A 14,960-nucleotide genomic window follows, 5' to 3' on the forward strand; every position below is an offset into this window, starting at 1 on the left:
AATCCCTTATTGATGTCACTTTTTAAATCCACTTCCATCAGTGTAGATGAAGGGGAGGATTTTTAAACCTTGAGACAATTGAGATATGGATTGTGTATGTGTGCCATTCAGTGGGCAAGACAAAATATTTAAGTGCATTTTAATGGGGTATGGTAGTAGGTGCCAGGCACACCGGTTTGAGTGTGTCAAGAACAGCAACACTGCTGGATTCTTCACGCTCAACAGTTTCCCGTGTGTATCAAGAATGGTTCATCACCCAAAAGGACATCCAGCAAACTTGACACAACTGTGGGAAGCATTGGAGTCAACATGGGCCAGTATCCCTGTGGAACTCCATGCCCCAACTAATTGAGGCTGCAAAAAGGGGTACGAGTCGARATTATGAAGGTGTTCCTAATGTTTTGTACATAGTGTATATTCTTTTGAAACGATCAAATATCTCTGTTCGATCCATATATTTTCCAGACCTTATTCTATAAAAGAGCAGTATATCCCTCTTTATGCCTAATAGGTACTGGTCTGTGATGTACCGGTTGAATGTGAGCCAATGTGTTACACTGCATTCGGTCCAGGTGGAAACACTTACCTACTCAGTCAAGCAGTTCCACACTCTAAACTACATATATCAGATAAAGGCTGTGTGCCTGACACACCTTACAGATCCTGCAATTAGGCGGTTTGAGTGTACACACACACAGACCCTCCGCTCAGTTGGGTTGATTTAAGTCTCTACCCTCCATCGCTATGTTTATCCCCGCTGTCTGGTGGAGTTGTTGTGTTTTCACTGAAGCACACAGACAGACGTAGACCAGGTCTGTTTCACATGTCAGTGTTGGATTATAGAGTGAGCCCACCTCTACTCTTCATATGGCTAAGTACAGAGGGGATATACAGACTTATGCAGACCGTTTGTTGGATAAGTCAATTCAGGGGACCTCTGCACAGTGTTCATTATGGAGCTAAGTAATCAGATAATCGTGGGCTCAACTACTACTCAAACAACTCAACCTCAGCTCACCTTTAGTTTAGAAAACCTAAACTTAAAGAGTCTGAATCCGCGTACACTGCACAATTTTCTCGAGAGTCGATGTCGAACATGACATTTGTGGCAAATATTGTGTATTGTGAAAGCAGTTTAAACTGTGAGAGTACTCAATATGATCATATGCAGTTGTTTCCAGCTGTAAATGGATGGAACACAATTCAGCAGACTCCGGAAATGTCTCCTGAAATTCCCCTAATAGATATTTTCGTGTAGTGATGTGACTCTCTTCCCTCAACGTCAGTCAGACCAAGGAGCAGACCAAAGACCAGAATCAGTCTGGTGGGGAAGCCCTCCAATCGTCCACATGGCTGACTGTATTTTTCTACCACCCAAAACTTCTGGTAGATTGACCATTATTTTGTTTTTCTAAGGACCCAGAAAATGTAGGCAGTGGGAGAACCTATTCAAGAAAGTAAATCTATTTAGAAAATGACAGCTACAGGAACTATGTGTGGGGCGGCAGCGTAGCCTAGTGGTTAGAGCGTTGGACTAGTAACCGAAAGGTTGCAAGATCGAATCCCCGAGCTGACAAGGTACAAATCTGTCGTTCTGCCCCTGAACAGGCAGTTAACCCACTGTTCCTAGGCCGTCATTGAAAATAAGAATTTGTTCTTAACTGACTTGCCTAGTAAAATAAAGGTAAAAAAAAAAAAAAAAAAAAAATATGTGTGCAGGCTAACTCAAACGAGCTGCTAATGTATTGTTCGCCAGCTAGCTAACATTACATACGTTATAGGTAGCCGAGTGAATTAAATATCACCAGCTAGCTAACTTCATATTAGCTAGTTAGCTCGATATGTTGATGTATTTATCGTTGTAACCTGAAATGCATTTGAAGCTAGGTAGCTAGCTAGCTAACAGCCACGGAAGTGGGTGAAAGGTTAAGCTAGGCGTTCCAGCTGTCAGAGAAGGGAGAGTAGGCTACTCTCGATAGGGCAAGTATCTTTGTGGGAGGACATTATGAAAAGATTCTCCAGTTCCAGTCCCTAGAGAGAAAAACTAGGAGGACAGAGAGATATTATATAGCAACATAATATTTAGTGCTGTCCAATTTTAGTATAATGCAGCCTGTTTCTTTGTGAGGTTTTCTGTCCTCAGATACAGAGAGCTGTGAAAACCTGACTGCAGATGTAGGGGTCCCAATGAATGTCCCAAGAGACTAKGGGTATATCCTTGTATACCATGGATTATATGTGTACCTATGTTAGCAAATTTTGTAAACAAAAATATAGTTGGCCTGCTGGGTGTGCAGGCTTTTGTTCCAGCCCAGCACTAACACAGCTGGTTTATCAAACCTAATTAGTTGATAATCAAGTGCGTTATTGCTGGGCTGACACAGATGTCTGCTCATCCAGTAGATCAGAAATCAGTGCTGCGAGGTTGGCGACTTTTGGTGTTGACTTTTTATTGTTCACCTGAAATGATGCTTTGAAACTTCTCTAGGGTAGGGGGCACTATTTTCACCTCCGGATGAAAAGCGTGCACAAAGTAAACTGCCTGCTACTCAGGCCCAGAAGCTAGGATATTCATATAATTGGTAGATTTGGATAGAAAACACTCTACAGTTTCCAAAACTGTTAAAATAATGTCTGTGAGTATAACAGAACTGATTTGGTAGGCGAAACCTGAGAAAAARCTATCCAGGAAGTAGGATTKTTTTATTTTTGTAGTTTTCTATTCAATGCCATTACAGTATCCATTGACTTAGGACTCAAATTGCACTTCCTATGCCTTCCACTAGATGTCAACAGTCTTTAGAAATTGTTTCAGGCTAGTATTAAGAAAAATTAGGGAGTAAGAATAGTCTGAATGAGTGGACCCTAAAGTGTCACAGAGCTTTTTCATGCGCAATCCCGAGAGCGCGCCTTTCTTGTTTACCTTTTATATTGAAGACGTTATTGTCCGGGTTGAAATATTATCGATTATTTAGGCTAAAAACAACCTTAGGATTGATTCTAAATATCGTTTGACATGTTTCTACTAACTTTACGGATACAATTTGGATTTTTCGTATACCTGTTGTGGCTGCGTTTGAGCCTGTGGATTACTGAAGAAAACGCGCAAACAAAACYGAGGTTTTTGGATATAAAGAGACTTTATCGAACAAAACAAACATTTATTGAGTAAATGAATGTCTTCTGAGTGCAACCATATGAAGATCATCAAAGGTAAGTGATTCATTTTGTCTCTATTTCTGACTTGTGTATAACTCCTACTTGGCTGGTTACTGTTTGTAATGATTTGTCTGCTGGGCGCTGTTCTCAGATAATCACATGGTATGCTTTCGCCGTAAAGCCTTTTTGAAATCTGACACCGTGGTTGGATTAACAAGAAGTTTATCTTTAAACCCATGTAAAACACTTGTATGCTTCATTAATTTTTATAATGAGTATTTCTGTTTTTGAATTTGGCGCTCTGCAATTTCACTGAATGTTGGCCAGGTGGGACGCTACCGTCCCACGTACCCTAGAGACGTTTTAATAATTATAGCCTACTAATAGCCTGCAATGAAGAGGGGATCTGTTGTCACGTCTACTCCCGCTCCCCCTCTCGCCGGTTTACTAATCACTGGCTCTGACTACCATCAATACGCACACCTGGCACCTTCGTTACGCGCACCTGTGCTTCATCATGAGACACACCTGGACTCCATCACTTCACTTATTACCTCCCCTATATCTGTCACTCCCTTAGTTCCATTCACCAGGCAGTATTGACTGTTTCATGTCTAGACGTTACGCTTGTCTTGTACCGGTCATTATATTATTAAACTCACCACCTGCTTTTCGACTCCCAGCATCTACGCTATAGAATACTGGCTCAACAAATGGAAGCAGCAGGAAATCAGGACTGTCTCCCAGATGGTCGACGAACAGGGATACCTACTTTGTCAGCACCACGACCAGCTTACGCAACTGGGGACAGCTATGGAAGAGGTTCTTCAACGTCTCGAACATACCCGAGAGGCTTTGCATTCCACTAGTTGAGGATACTCTGCCACCAGTCGACCCAGCACACCAGTCCATTCAGGAGTCTGCCCAGGTCAGCGACGTCTGTTTGTCCCTCCCAAATAAATATGATGGAACCCCATCTAAAGGCCGTGGCTTCCTACTCCAGTGCTCCTTCTATTTTGCACACCAGATTGGAGCCCCCATCACCAAGAGGTCCTAGGTTGCCACAGTTATTTGTCTGCTCACTGGGCAGGTGTTGGTGTGGGCTACGGCCATCTAGGAGAGAGGAGGAGCTGGCTTATTATTAGTATAATTTTTTTGACCTTTATTTAACTAGGCAAGTCCAGTTAAGAACAAATTCTTATTTTACAATGACTGCCTACTCCGGCCTTATGGAAGTCCTGATCACGGCCGGTTGTGATACAGCCCGGGATCGAACCAGGGTCTGTAGTGTTGTCTATAGCACTGAGATGCAGTGCTTTAGACCGCTGCCCCACTCGGGAGGTGTATGGGGGTTCATGGCTCTGTTCACAGGTTTCTTTGATCATCCACTGAAGGGCAGAGGGGGGTGAGCGCCTACTCCAACTACGGTAGGATGACCAGACCGCTGCCAAGTATGCACTCACTTTCCGTACAGGAGCAGCATCCAGAGGATGGAATGAGCCGGCGCCCCTTACGCTATTCTGAAGAGGACTGCGCGAGGATGTCCAAACGGAACGGTCATGTCGTGACAACAACCTCTCCTTGGACGCACTCATCTCGCTGGTCTTCCGTTTGGATAACCTACTTCGGGAGCGTCAGTTCCCACATTGCTTCTCTCCCTCAGTGAACACTCTGTATCAGAGCCTGAACCTATGGAGGTAGGGTTCACATGCCTCACCGCGGCGGAGCGATGCAGACGGAGACAGCTGGGGCTCTGATAGACTCTCCAAATCCTGTCGTTATATTTTTCCCTCTCTCTGGTCTCCCTTCTGCTCTCCAGGTCGCTGAGGCACTGTTCCAGCAGGTCTTCCAGCATTATGGCCTTCCGGAGGACATTGTCTCCAACCGTGGCCCGCAATTCACATCACGGGTATGGAGAGCCTTCATTGAGAAGCTCAGGGTCACGGTCAGCCTCACTTCTAGGTATAGACCTCAGTCCAACGAGAAGGTGGAGTGGATGAACCAGGAGCTGGGGAGGTTCCTGAGGAGCCACTGCCAGGACCAGCAGGGCGAGTAGGTCCGATTCCTTCCCTGGGAGGAGTACGCCCATAATTAATTATGTCACTCCTCCACCGGACTGACTCCCTTCCTGTGTTCTGGGTTATCAGCTGGCCCTGGCTTCATAGACCCCGGGCCAGACCAACGCCCCATGCGGTGGATGAGTGATTCAGGCACGCAGAAGTGTGGAGCGATGCTGACGTGAGACTCCAGCGCCGTCCACCGTCAGAAGGAGCAGGCGGATCGCCACCACAAGGAGGCTCCCCGTGTTCCATTCTGGTGATCGCATCTGGCTCTCCACCAGGAACCTCCCACTCCGCCTGCCCTGCAAGAAGCTGAGCCCCCGGTTTGTGGGGCTGTTCAAGGGTCAACGAGGTGACGTATAGATTAAAGCTCCCCAGTGACTAAGGTATCTCACCTTCCTTTAATGTCTCCATTTTCAGGCCGGTGGTTCCAGGTCCCCTGGCTGAGGCTGTCCTCCACAACACCCCTCCACCTCCCCTGGACATCGAGGGTGGTCCCGCCTATGCTGTCAGAACCCTACTGGACTCCCGATGTCGTGGGTGTCGGCTCAAATACATGGTGGACTGGGAGGGGTACGGTCCAGAGGAGTGGTGTTGGGTTCCGGTGGAGGACATTCTGAATCCCAACATCTGTGATTTCCAACTTCGCCCGCTCCTCGCCCTCAAGACAAGGAGCCTCTTCTCCCTGGCCGGTGTCGTCCTGCGGCTGGAGGGGGGGGGGGGGGTACTGTCACGTCTACTCCCGCTCCTCCTCTCATCGGTTTACTAATCACTGGCTCTGACTGCCATCATTACGCACACCTGTCACCTTCGTTACGTGCACCTGCGATTCGTCATGAGACACACCTGGACTCCATCACTTCACTGATTACCTCCCCTATATCTGTCACTCCCTTAGTTCCATTCACCAGGCAGTATTGACTGTTTCATGTCTAGACGTTACTCTTGTATCGTTCCATGTTCATTATAAACTCAACAAAAAAAGAAACGTCCTCTTATTGTCGACTATGTTTATTTTCATCAAACTTAACATGTGTAAATATTTGTATGAACATGACAAGATTCAACAACTGAGACAAACTGAACAAGTTCCACAGACATGTGACTAACAGAAATGTAATAATGTGTCCCTGAACAAAGGGGGGGTCAAAATCAAAGTAACAGTCAGTATCTGGTGTGGCCACCAGCTGCATTAAGTATTGCAGTGCATCTCCTCCTCATGAATTGCACCAGATTTACCAGTTCTTGATGTGAGATGTTACCCCACTCTTCCACCAAGGCACCTGCAAGTTCCCAGACATTTCTGGGGGAAATGGCCCTAGCTCTCACCCTCCAATCCAACAGGTCCCAGACGTGCTCAATGAGATTGAGATCCGGGTTCTTCGCTGGCCATGGCAGAACACTGACATTCCTGTCTTTCAGGAAATCACACACAGAACGAGCAGTATGGCTGGTGGCATTGTCATGCTGGAGGGTCATGTCAGAATGAGCCTGCAGGAAGTGTACCACATGAGGGAGGACGATGTCTTCCCTGTAACGTATTTCCTGCAATGACAACAAGCTCAGTCCGATGATGCTGTGACACACCGCCCCAGACCATGACGGACCCTCCACCTCCAAATCGATCCCGCTCCAGAGTACAGGCCTCGGTGTAACGCTCATTCCTTCGACGATAAGCGCGAATCCGACCATCACCCCTGGTGAGACAAAACCGTGACTCGTCAGTGAAGAGCACTTTTTGTAAGTCCTGTCTGGTCCATTGACGCTGGGTTTGTMCCCATAGGTGACGTTGTTGCCGGGGATGTCTGGTGAAGACCTGCCTTACAACAGGCCTACAAGTCCTCAGTCCAACCTCTCTCAGCCTATTACGGACAGTCTGAGCACTGATGGAGGGATTGTGCATTCCTGGTGTAACTCGGGCAGTTGTTGTTGCCATCCTGTATCTTTTCCCGCAGGTGTGATGTTTGGATTCACCGATCCTGTGCAGGTGTTGTTACTGGGCATCTTTCTTTTGGTGTTTTTCAGAGTCAGTAGAAAGGCCTCTTTAGTGTCCTAAGTTTTCATAACTGTGAGATTAATTGCCTAACGTCTGTAAGCTGTTAGTGTCTTAACGACCATTTCACAGGTGCATGTTCATTAATTGTTTATGGTTCTTTGAACAAGCATTGGAACCAGTGTTTAAACCCTTTACAATGAAGATCTGTGAAGTTATTTGGATTTTTACGAATTATCTTTTTTTGCTGAGTTTATTATTAAACTCACCACCTGCTTCTCGACTCGTCGGCGTCTACTTTACATCTGTCTCTAATGTCTGTTTCTCTGTTGTATTCTCAAATGAACATGACCTTTTTGTTCAGTCTCAATCTCTCCAGTTAGTTTTATTTCATTTTTCACTCTTCTTTTCATGATATCAGCCATGCGAACCCATTATGCAGCTGATAATGGCATACACCTGATTCAACTCATTGAGGGCCCGATGATTTGTTGACAAGTTGAATCAGGTGTGTTTATCCGGGGCTACAATAAAACTGTGTACTGTTGGGGGTACTCGGGACCAAAGTTGGGCACCACTGGCCTGTAGTATGATGGCATTAGCCCAGGGGTGTCAACCTCATTCCATGGAGAACCTAGTGTTTTCCTTTCAATTAATACCTACACAACCAGGTGTGGGGAGGTCTTTACTAATTAGTAACTTTTATTCATCAAGTATAAGAAAGGAGTGAAAACAGTCGGCCTTCCGTGGAATGAGTTTGACACGTCCTACTATGGCTGACCCTGTAAAACAACACATTTCACTGCACCTATCGTCCTACTATGACTGACCCTGTAAAACAACACATTACACTGCACCTATCATACTACTGTGGCTGACCCTGTAAAACAACACAGTACACTGCCAGCGTGAGGTGCCGTCCTACTATGACTGACCCGTGTAAAACAACACATTTCACTGCACCTATTCATACTACTTATTCAATACTACTATGACTGACCCTGTAAAACAAACAATTCACTGCACCTATCATACTACTATGCTGACCCTGTAAAAACAACACATTTCACTGCACCTATCATACTACTATGGCTGACCCTGTAAAACAACACATTTCACGTACCTATCATACTACTATGGCTGCCCTGTAAAACAACACATTTCACTGCACCTATCATACTACTATGGCTGACCCTGTAAAACAACACATTTCACCGACCTATCATACTACTATGGCTGACCCTGTAAAACAACACATTTCACTGCACCTATCATACTACTATGGCTGACCCTGTAAAACAACACATTCACCGCACCTATCATACTACATGGCTGACCCTGTAAAACAACACATTTCACCTACCTATCATACTACTATGGCTGACCCTGTAAAACAACACATTTCACCGCACCTATCATACTACTATGGCTGACCCTGTAAAACAACACATTTCACCGCACCATCATACTACTATGGCTGACCCTGTAAAACAACACATTTTACCGCACCTATCATACTACTATGGGCTGACCCTGTAAAACAACACATTTTACCGCACCTATCATACTACTATGGCTGACCCTGTAAAACAACACATTTACCGCACCTATCATACTACTATGGCTGACCCTGTAAAACAACACATTTACCGCACCTATCATACTACTATGGCTGACCCTGTAAAACAACACATTTCACCGTCACCTATCATACTACTATGGCTGACCCTGTAAAACAACACATTTCACCGCACCTTATCATACTACTATGGCTGACCCTGTAAAACAACACATTTCACCGCACCTATCATACTACTATGGCTGACCCTGTAAAACAACACATTTCACCGTACCTATCATACTACTATGGCTGACCCTGTAAAACAACACATTTCACCGCACCTATCCGGTGAATGCAACAATAAAAACATCTTAATATTGCCGGCTGGTGGCTTTATAGCCTCTCATTGGCCAATACATAGCATCAGCAATCCATGGTTTATATACATCATCATTGTCAATGTCCTGTTTGCTATCCCCCCAGGAAAGAAGAAGCGCGGGAGGGAGTTTGGTTCCTACTCTGGGGAGGTGAAGACAAATGAGGGAGGAGTGGAGGACAAAGCCGCCCGGCCGCCGGACATGAACCCTGTGATCAATGCTACAACGGGCAGCGCCGACATGTCCCTTATCAGTAGCTCACTGGCAGCCTACAACTATATAGCAGGTACAGCAAAGTTCACAATGTTACGGCAACATCGCAAGTACAGCGTTCACACAACTTATACCTTCATAGCAGGTTCAACGTTCAAACAACATTACAGCAACATAGCTAGGACAGTGCTCACACAACCTACACCGATAAAGCAGGTACAAAAACATTCACGCAACATTACACCAACATAGCAAGTACAGCAACGTTCACACAACGTTACACCAACAAAGCAAGAGCAACATTCACACAACGTACACCTTTGTAGCAGGTTTAACGTTCACGCATCCCACAGCGTCGGAGCAGGTACAGGTTCACACAACATTACAGCGACTTTGCATGTAAAGCTACATTCACACAACATTATAACAACTTTGCATGTACAGAAACATTCACGCAATCTCTTAGATGACAGTGAGGTAGAGAAGGGGTTTTTAAGGTTGGGGTCTGAGGAACCTTTTTACTGCAGTGGGCTAAATCAGGTCACACAAAGTGTTTCCTGGTAGTCTTAAACAAATTGACTTTGAAACCAAAGTATACACCTCACACACATGGTTCTTAAAATAAGACACCGGTAGCAGGTCAGATATAGAGTTGAAATGTAATTCCATTTTGAGTTTGCACTCCAATATTACACTTTATATACATCACAGAGGACTGAAACATATCAAAACCGTTTGACATAGACATACCAGATTTTCAGCATGTATTTTGAAATATTGTTTATTAATTTTGAAATTATGAAAAATATGAATAACATTCCACTCATGAGGGCACTAGGCATTTGACTACAGAAAGGGGCTACGATCAACACTTGTTGATGCTCGGGCCCTGTAGTGGGTTTACATTGACATTTCAGTGTATCGTTTCTGTTAGTTTGTATGTGGGTGGTACAGACACTAATCTCGATTGAGGTTCCCTCTCCACTGTGACTGAGAGGAGCTACTAAATATGGACCGGAGGAATGCAGATGTAAAGTAGAGATAGCTTCCCCTGTAAAATCCCCCTCATACGCATGAACACTGTCACACACACATACAGTATATGCACGCAGGCACACACACATTCTCTCTCTCACACGCGCCCGCACACACATTACGCCTGTTCCTGTCCGTCACGAGAGAGAGAGAGAGAGAGAGAGAGAGAGAGAGAGAGAGAGAGAGAGAGAGAGAGAGAGAGAGAGAGAGAGAGAGAGAGAGAGAGAGAGAGAGAGAGAGAGAGAGAGAGAGAGAGAGAGAGAGAGAGAGAGAGAGAGATATTTCCTGTTCCTTTACCTCCCACTCGTATGGACAAATAAACACAGTTACTGCATGGTGAGGTAGACAAACATACAGGACACACAGTCAAATAAACATACAGTACACACACCACAGTACTGTACATAGCCCTAAGGGCTAGGCATTGCAGCCTGCTTTAACCCTGGGATTAGCACAAATACACACAAACATATACAGGAGGGGACATGGTGCTGTAGCTTTAGAGATGTAAAATAGATATAAAAGTGAGGTAGATACTTCAGTGAGGTAAAATGTTCTATATGCTCTTTCTCTCCCTCTCTTACACACACACACTCTAGCGCTCTCTCGCTCTCCCTCCATCTACCTCTGTCTTTCTCTCTATCTGCCTGTGTGATCTCCCCCAGTGATTTAATCGCTATTTTTTGTCCCAATCTCTGTGGTCATGGGAGCAGAAGTACAGATTCTTTCATTTCAAACTGTGCCTCTCTGTGTTCAAAATGATTTACTGAGCAGTTGTGTAAGGCCAGAATGAGTAAATCCAGCAAAGCGGACAGAGCAAGTCAGAGTTAAATTCGTTTTTGCTTTCAAAGGAAAGATGTTGAAATGTATGAACTACATTTGGCTCTATATATGACAGTATTTGACTTTTTATCTCTCTCTCTCCCCTCCTCTCTCTCTCTCTCTCTGTCTCCCCCCCCCTCCCTCTCTCTCCTGCTCTCTCTCCCTACAGACCACCCAGAGCGTGCAGCGCTCTACTTTGTGTGCGGCGTGTGCCTGGGCCTTTTCCTCACCCTGTTTGCTCTGGTGGTCCAGATCTCGTGCCGCACGGACTGCCAGCCTCGCCGCCGCTGCCCCGGCACCACCACCAAGAACCGCCTGCGGCCCACCGACTCCTCATCGGACTCCAGCGACTCAGACTCAGACTGGGAAACCACGTCGGATCTGTCCGCGCGCCGCCACCGCCGCTTCGAGCGCACGCTCAACATGAGTGTGTTCACGTCTGCGGAAGAGCTGGAACGGGCACAGCGGCTGGAGGAGAGGGAGAGGATCATACGAGAGATCTGGATGAATGGTCAACCCGACATACCCGGGACGCGTAGCCTCAACCGCTATTATTGAGGCAAGAACGTAAATGAACCACTACTAGATCTAGATGAACCCGGGACGCGGAGCCTCAACCTCTATTATTGAGGACCGTAAATGAACCGCTACTAGATCTAGAAAGGGGGCTGTGAAGGTTGGAGTGCAGTACTTGAGATGGGATGTGTAGGACCACAAATGCACCACTAGAGTTTGGGGATAGGGGGAAGGGACCCCACCACCGGACCTGGTTTTCGGAGGTGTGCATGATCACAATAGGACCACTTTGGACTGCGGGGGTTTGGGAACCGCACGATGGAACACAGTGACGCTTGCAGACCAGGAAGGATAAATATCCCCCTCTGTCTGTCTGTCAGTCTGTGTCCGTGTGGGCACTGTAAAGCAAAAAAAAACTCTGTTAATGCAGTGAGAATAAGCTCCTACATCTCAGCATGGTAAGCTTGACCCGGAGCCTGCCTCTCATTGGTGGAGGCTGAAGGTGAAAGGTCAGCTAACTGCACTGCCTCACATTTTACCTCATCGCACCCTCCTGAAGTGGAGGATCTTGAGATACTGAGACTGTGAAGCCTGAAAGGTCAAAGGTGACTTAAGGACAGTTGCCAATGTTACTCCAGTGTTGCCTAGTGGAAATTGAGAATTGTGCAAATCTGAAAGCGTGCAGCTTGCTTTATGCTCACTCACCCTCCAGTATTCAAATGGTCGAATGGCTTTAGGAGAGGCGTAACACTTACAGTTAAAAGGACATCAAGACACTCAAAGTGAAACGGACAGCGTTACACAAAGTGAAACTTACAGCGTAACACTTACAGTAAAATTGGACAGTGGGACAGTTGACCAACAACGTTACAATCTTTAAGAGGAAAATGACCATGGTCAACCAACGCTGTGTTTTGAACTTTGAACCCAAAATGTGTTTTTTGAAATTCTTCTCAAACATTTTATGAAATCTATTTTATATAATATTTAATAGTTGTACTGTTGTGTATTTTTTTTCTTTACGGTTATTATTATGATATATTTTTATACTGCGGTTATCAAAACTTGTCTGGCACCTCAGGGATGCAATCCTAGGGGAGTCCAAAATGGCACCCTAGTTCCTTTATACTGCTCTACTTTTGGCTAGAACCTTATAAGGGTCTGGCAAATCTCTGGCTAWAATTAGTGCACAACATAGGGAATAGGGTGCAGTTTTGGATGTAGCCCCTATTGTTTCTGTGTATGGTAGTTTTTATTTGCTTCTTAAGAAGAGGATTGGGGCCCGAATTCATTAAGCTTCTCATTGTAGGAGTGCTGATCTAGGATCAGGTCCCCCATGTCCATGTCATCTGATTCATTATGATATTAAAGGCAAATACAATACAGCACCTATACAATACTCCAGATGTGTCAGCATTTGAGCATTGAGCATTGGGCCAGTAACCGAATCCCTGAGCTGACAAGGTAAAAATCTGTCGTTCTGCCCCTGAGCAAGGAAGTTAACCCACTGTTCCCCGGGTGCCGAAGACGTGGATGTTGATTATGGCAGCCCCCCGCACCTCTCTGATTCAGAGGGGTTGGGTTTCAATGCGGAAGACACATTTCAGTTGAATGCATTCAGTTGTACAACTGACTAGGTATCCCCCTTTCCCTTTCCCATTTATAAAATAAAAAAACACCATGTAAAACACCTCGAAGAGGTCAAGCGATTTAATAAGCTTATTTTTTATATGTTTTAATATGCACAGTGTAGTGCCGTACCTGGCAACAAGGATGTCTATTGGTGGAAAAGGTAACCCAGTCAAGCTGTTATATTAAAATCGATCAATCAATTGCAATAATCTTTTTCTCACTTTGTCAAACAGGCTTGTGTGTGTGTTGTCCACATGAAAATGGCGAGGCTGGCCCTGGATCAGTTTTGTCATGCCAGTGGCCATAGGACTTGTCAAGACAGCACAAAAAGATGGGCTATCTGTCAGGTATTATTGTAACGATCATGTTGTTAATAATATAAGCTATTATCAATACAGTCCAGTTGTGAACCGTAGGAATCATGGTTTATCATAAGAAGTTTGGGATTTTCTTGACTGAGAGGTGAAATGAGAAGGCAGGGAAGAATCTTCACTCCAACTGCAATCCTTTATGTTTTTTATTGAAAAAGATTGTGTTTCAATTTGAATGGGACAGAAAATATGCCAATACAATAGCTGGTAAGTGAGACCAAAATATGACTCCTGTGCTTGGAATAAACTGTGTTGAAAGTAAGGTCTTGACTCATCTTGTTTTTTTTTTACCTAGTTATGTAAATTCACACAAATATTTGATCCACATCACCGCTGTTCAGTGTATCATGAAGATTGTGCGCCATCTGGTGGCGAAACATGCAACTTTCGCGCATTTTTTTTGAGTGACGTTGGTTTTGTTTATATTTCCCATGGCAACTGAAACTATTCCTGTTTCCTTAGTCACATCACCGTATTTAAACCAGATTTCCATGGGAGTTTGATTAAATAAAAGGTGAATATCCTGCTGGCCAATGCGTATAGTTTATGTTCAGTAATTGTCCATTATTTCCAATGGACAATAAACACTATTACAATATTACAAGCAATGTCGGTAAACACTGGACATTGTCACTTGCTTGCCATTTTTGCCAGGAAGCACCTTTCGGGATGTTATGGGCCAAGTCATTGAGCCGATCATGGAAAATAAAACCTGCAACAAAAATGTAACGTGTCGATATCTATCACGCTGTGGCCTACACTTGTTCGATTGCAACAAAAAGACTACATCGAGCTCTGATGCCCTTGGAATGCGGATCGTGCAGTGGCATTCTTTGTATTGCAAATTAAACCCTAATGTGAAACGACAAATAGAGAGCATAATAAGCTATTTTCTCATCTTGTTACATATGATTGAAGTCTTGTATAAGCCTGTTTGAATGATTAACAGGACTTGCTGCAACTTGATACACTAGAAATGGGCTACTACAGAAAATGTCTACAAATGACAGTGTAAAACCATTAAGCCGTATACCTCTGCTGCTATGTTCAACATGCCAAGCATATTTGACTCCTCCAAGTCACCTCGTAAACGAGCCATTCCATTGAGGTCAAAGTCAAAAACATGAACTTTAAACTACCACTGGATTTGATTTCCCTGCTGATTTTCCCTGCTGATTTCCTGCTTATCCTCAATTCATAGAAACCGACTAGCTCTGGTCC

At 44.8% G+C, this 14,960-nt stretch overlaps 1 protein-coding gene across 2 annotated transcripts in view; it reads left to right on the forward strand.

Annotated features, from left to right (window-relative positions):
• The window catches only part of LOC111973341 (protein eva-1 homolog A), a 167,803-nt gene extending 153,802 nt beyond the window's left edge, over nt 1-14,001 (forward strand). For both annotated transcript variants that reach the window (XM_024000676.3, XM_024000677.2), the window contains 2 exons: nt 9,257-9,436; nt 11,390-14,001. In XM_024000676.3, coding sequence (XP_023856444.1) covers nt 9,257-9,436; nt 11,390-11,778 — 569 coding nt within the window. In that variant the 3' untranslated portion in view covers nt 11,779-14,001. The remainder of the gene's footprint in view (nt 1-9,256; nt 9,437-11,389) is intronic.
• Nucleotides 14,002-14,960: the final 959 nt, after the last annotated feature.

This window comes from Salvelinus sp. IW2-2015, linkage group LG14 (genome assembly GCF_002910315.2).
Source record: "Salvelinus sp. IW2-2015 linkage group LG14, ASM291031v2, whole genome shotgun sequence".
Classification (NCBI taxonomy): domain Eukaryota; kingdom Metazoa; phylum Chordata; class Actinopteri; order Salmoniformes; family Salmonidae; genus Salvelinus; species Salvelinus sp. IW2-2015.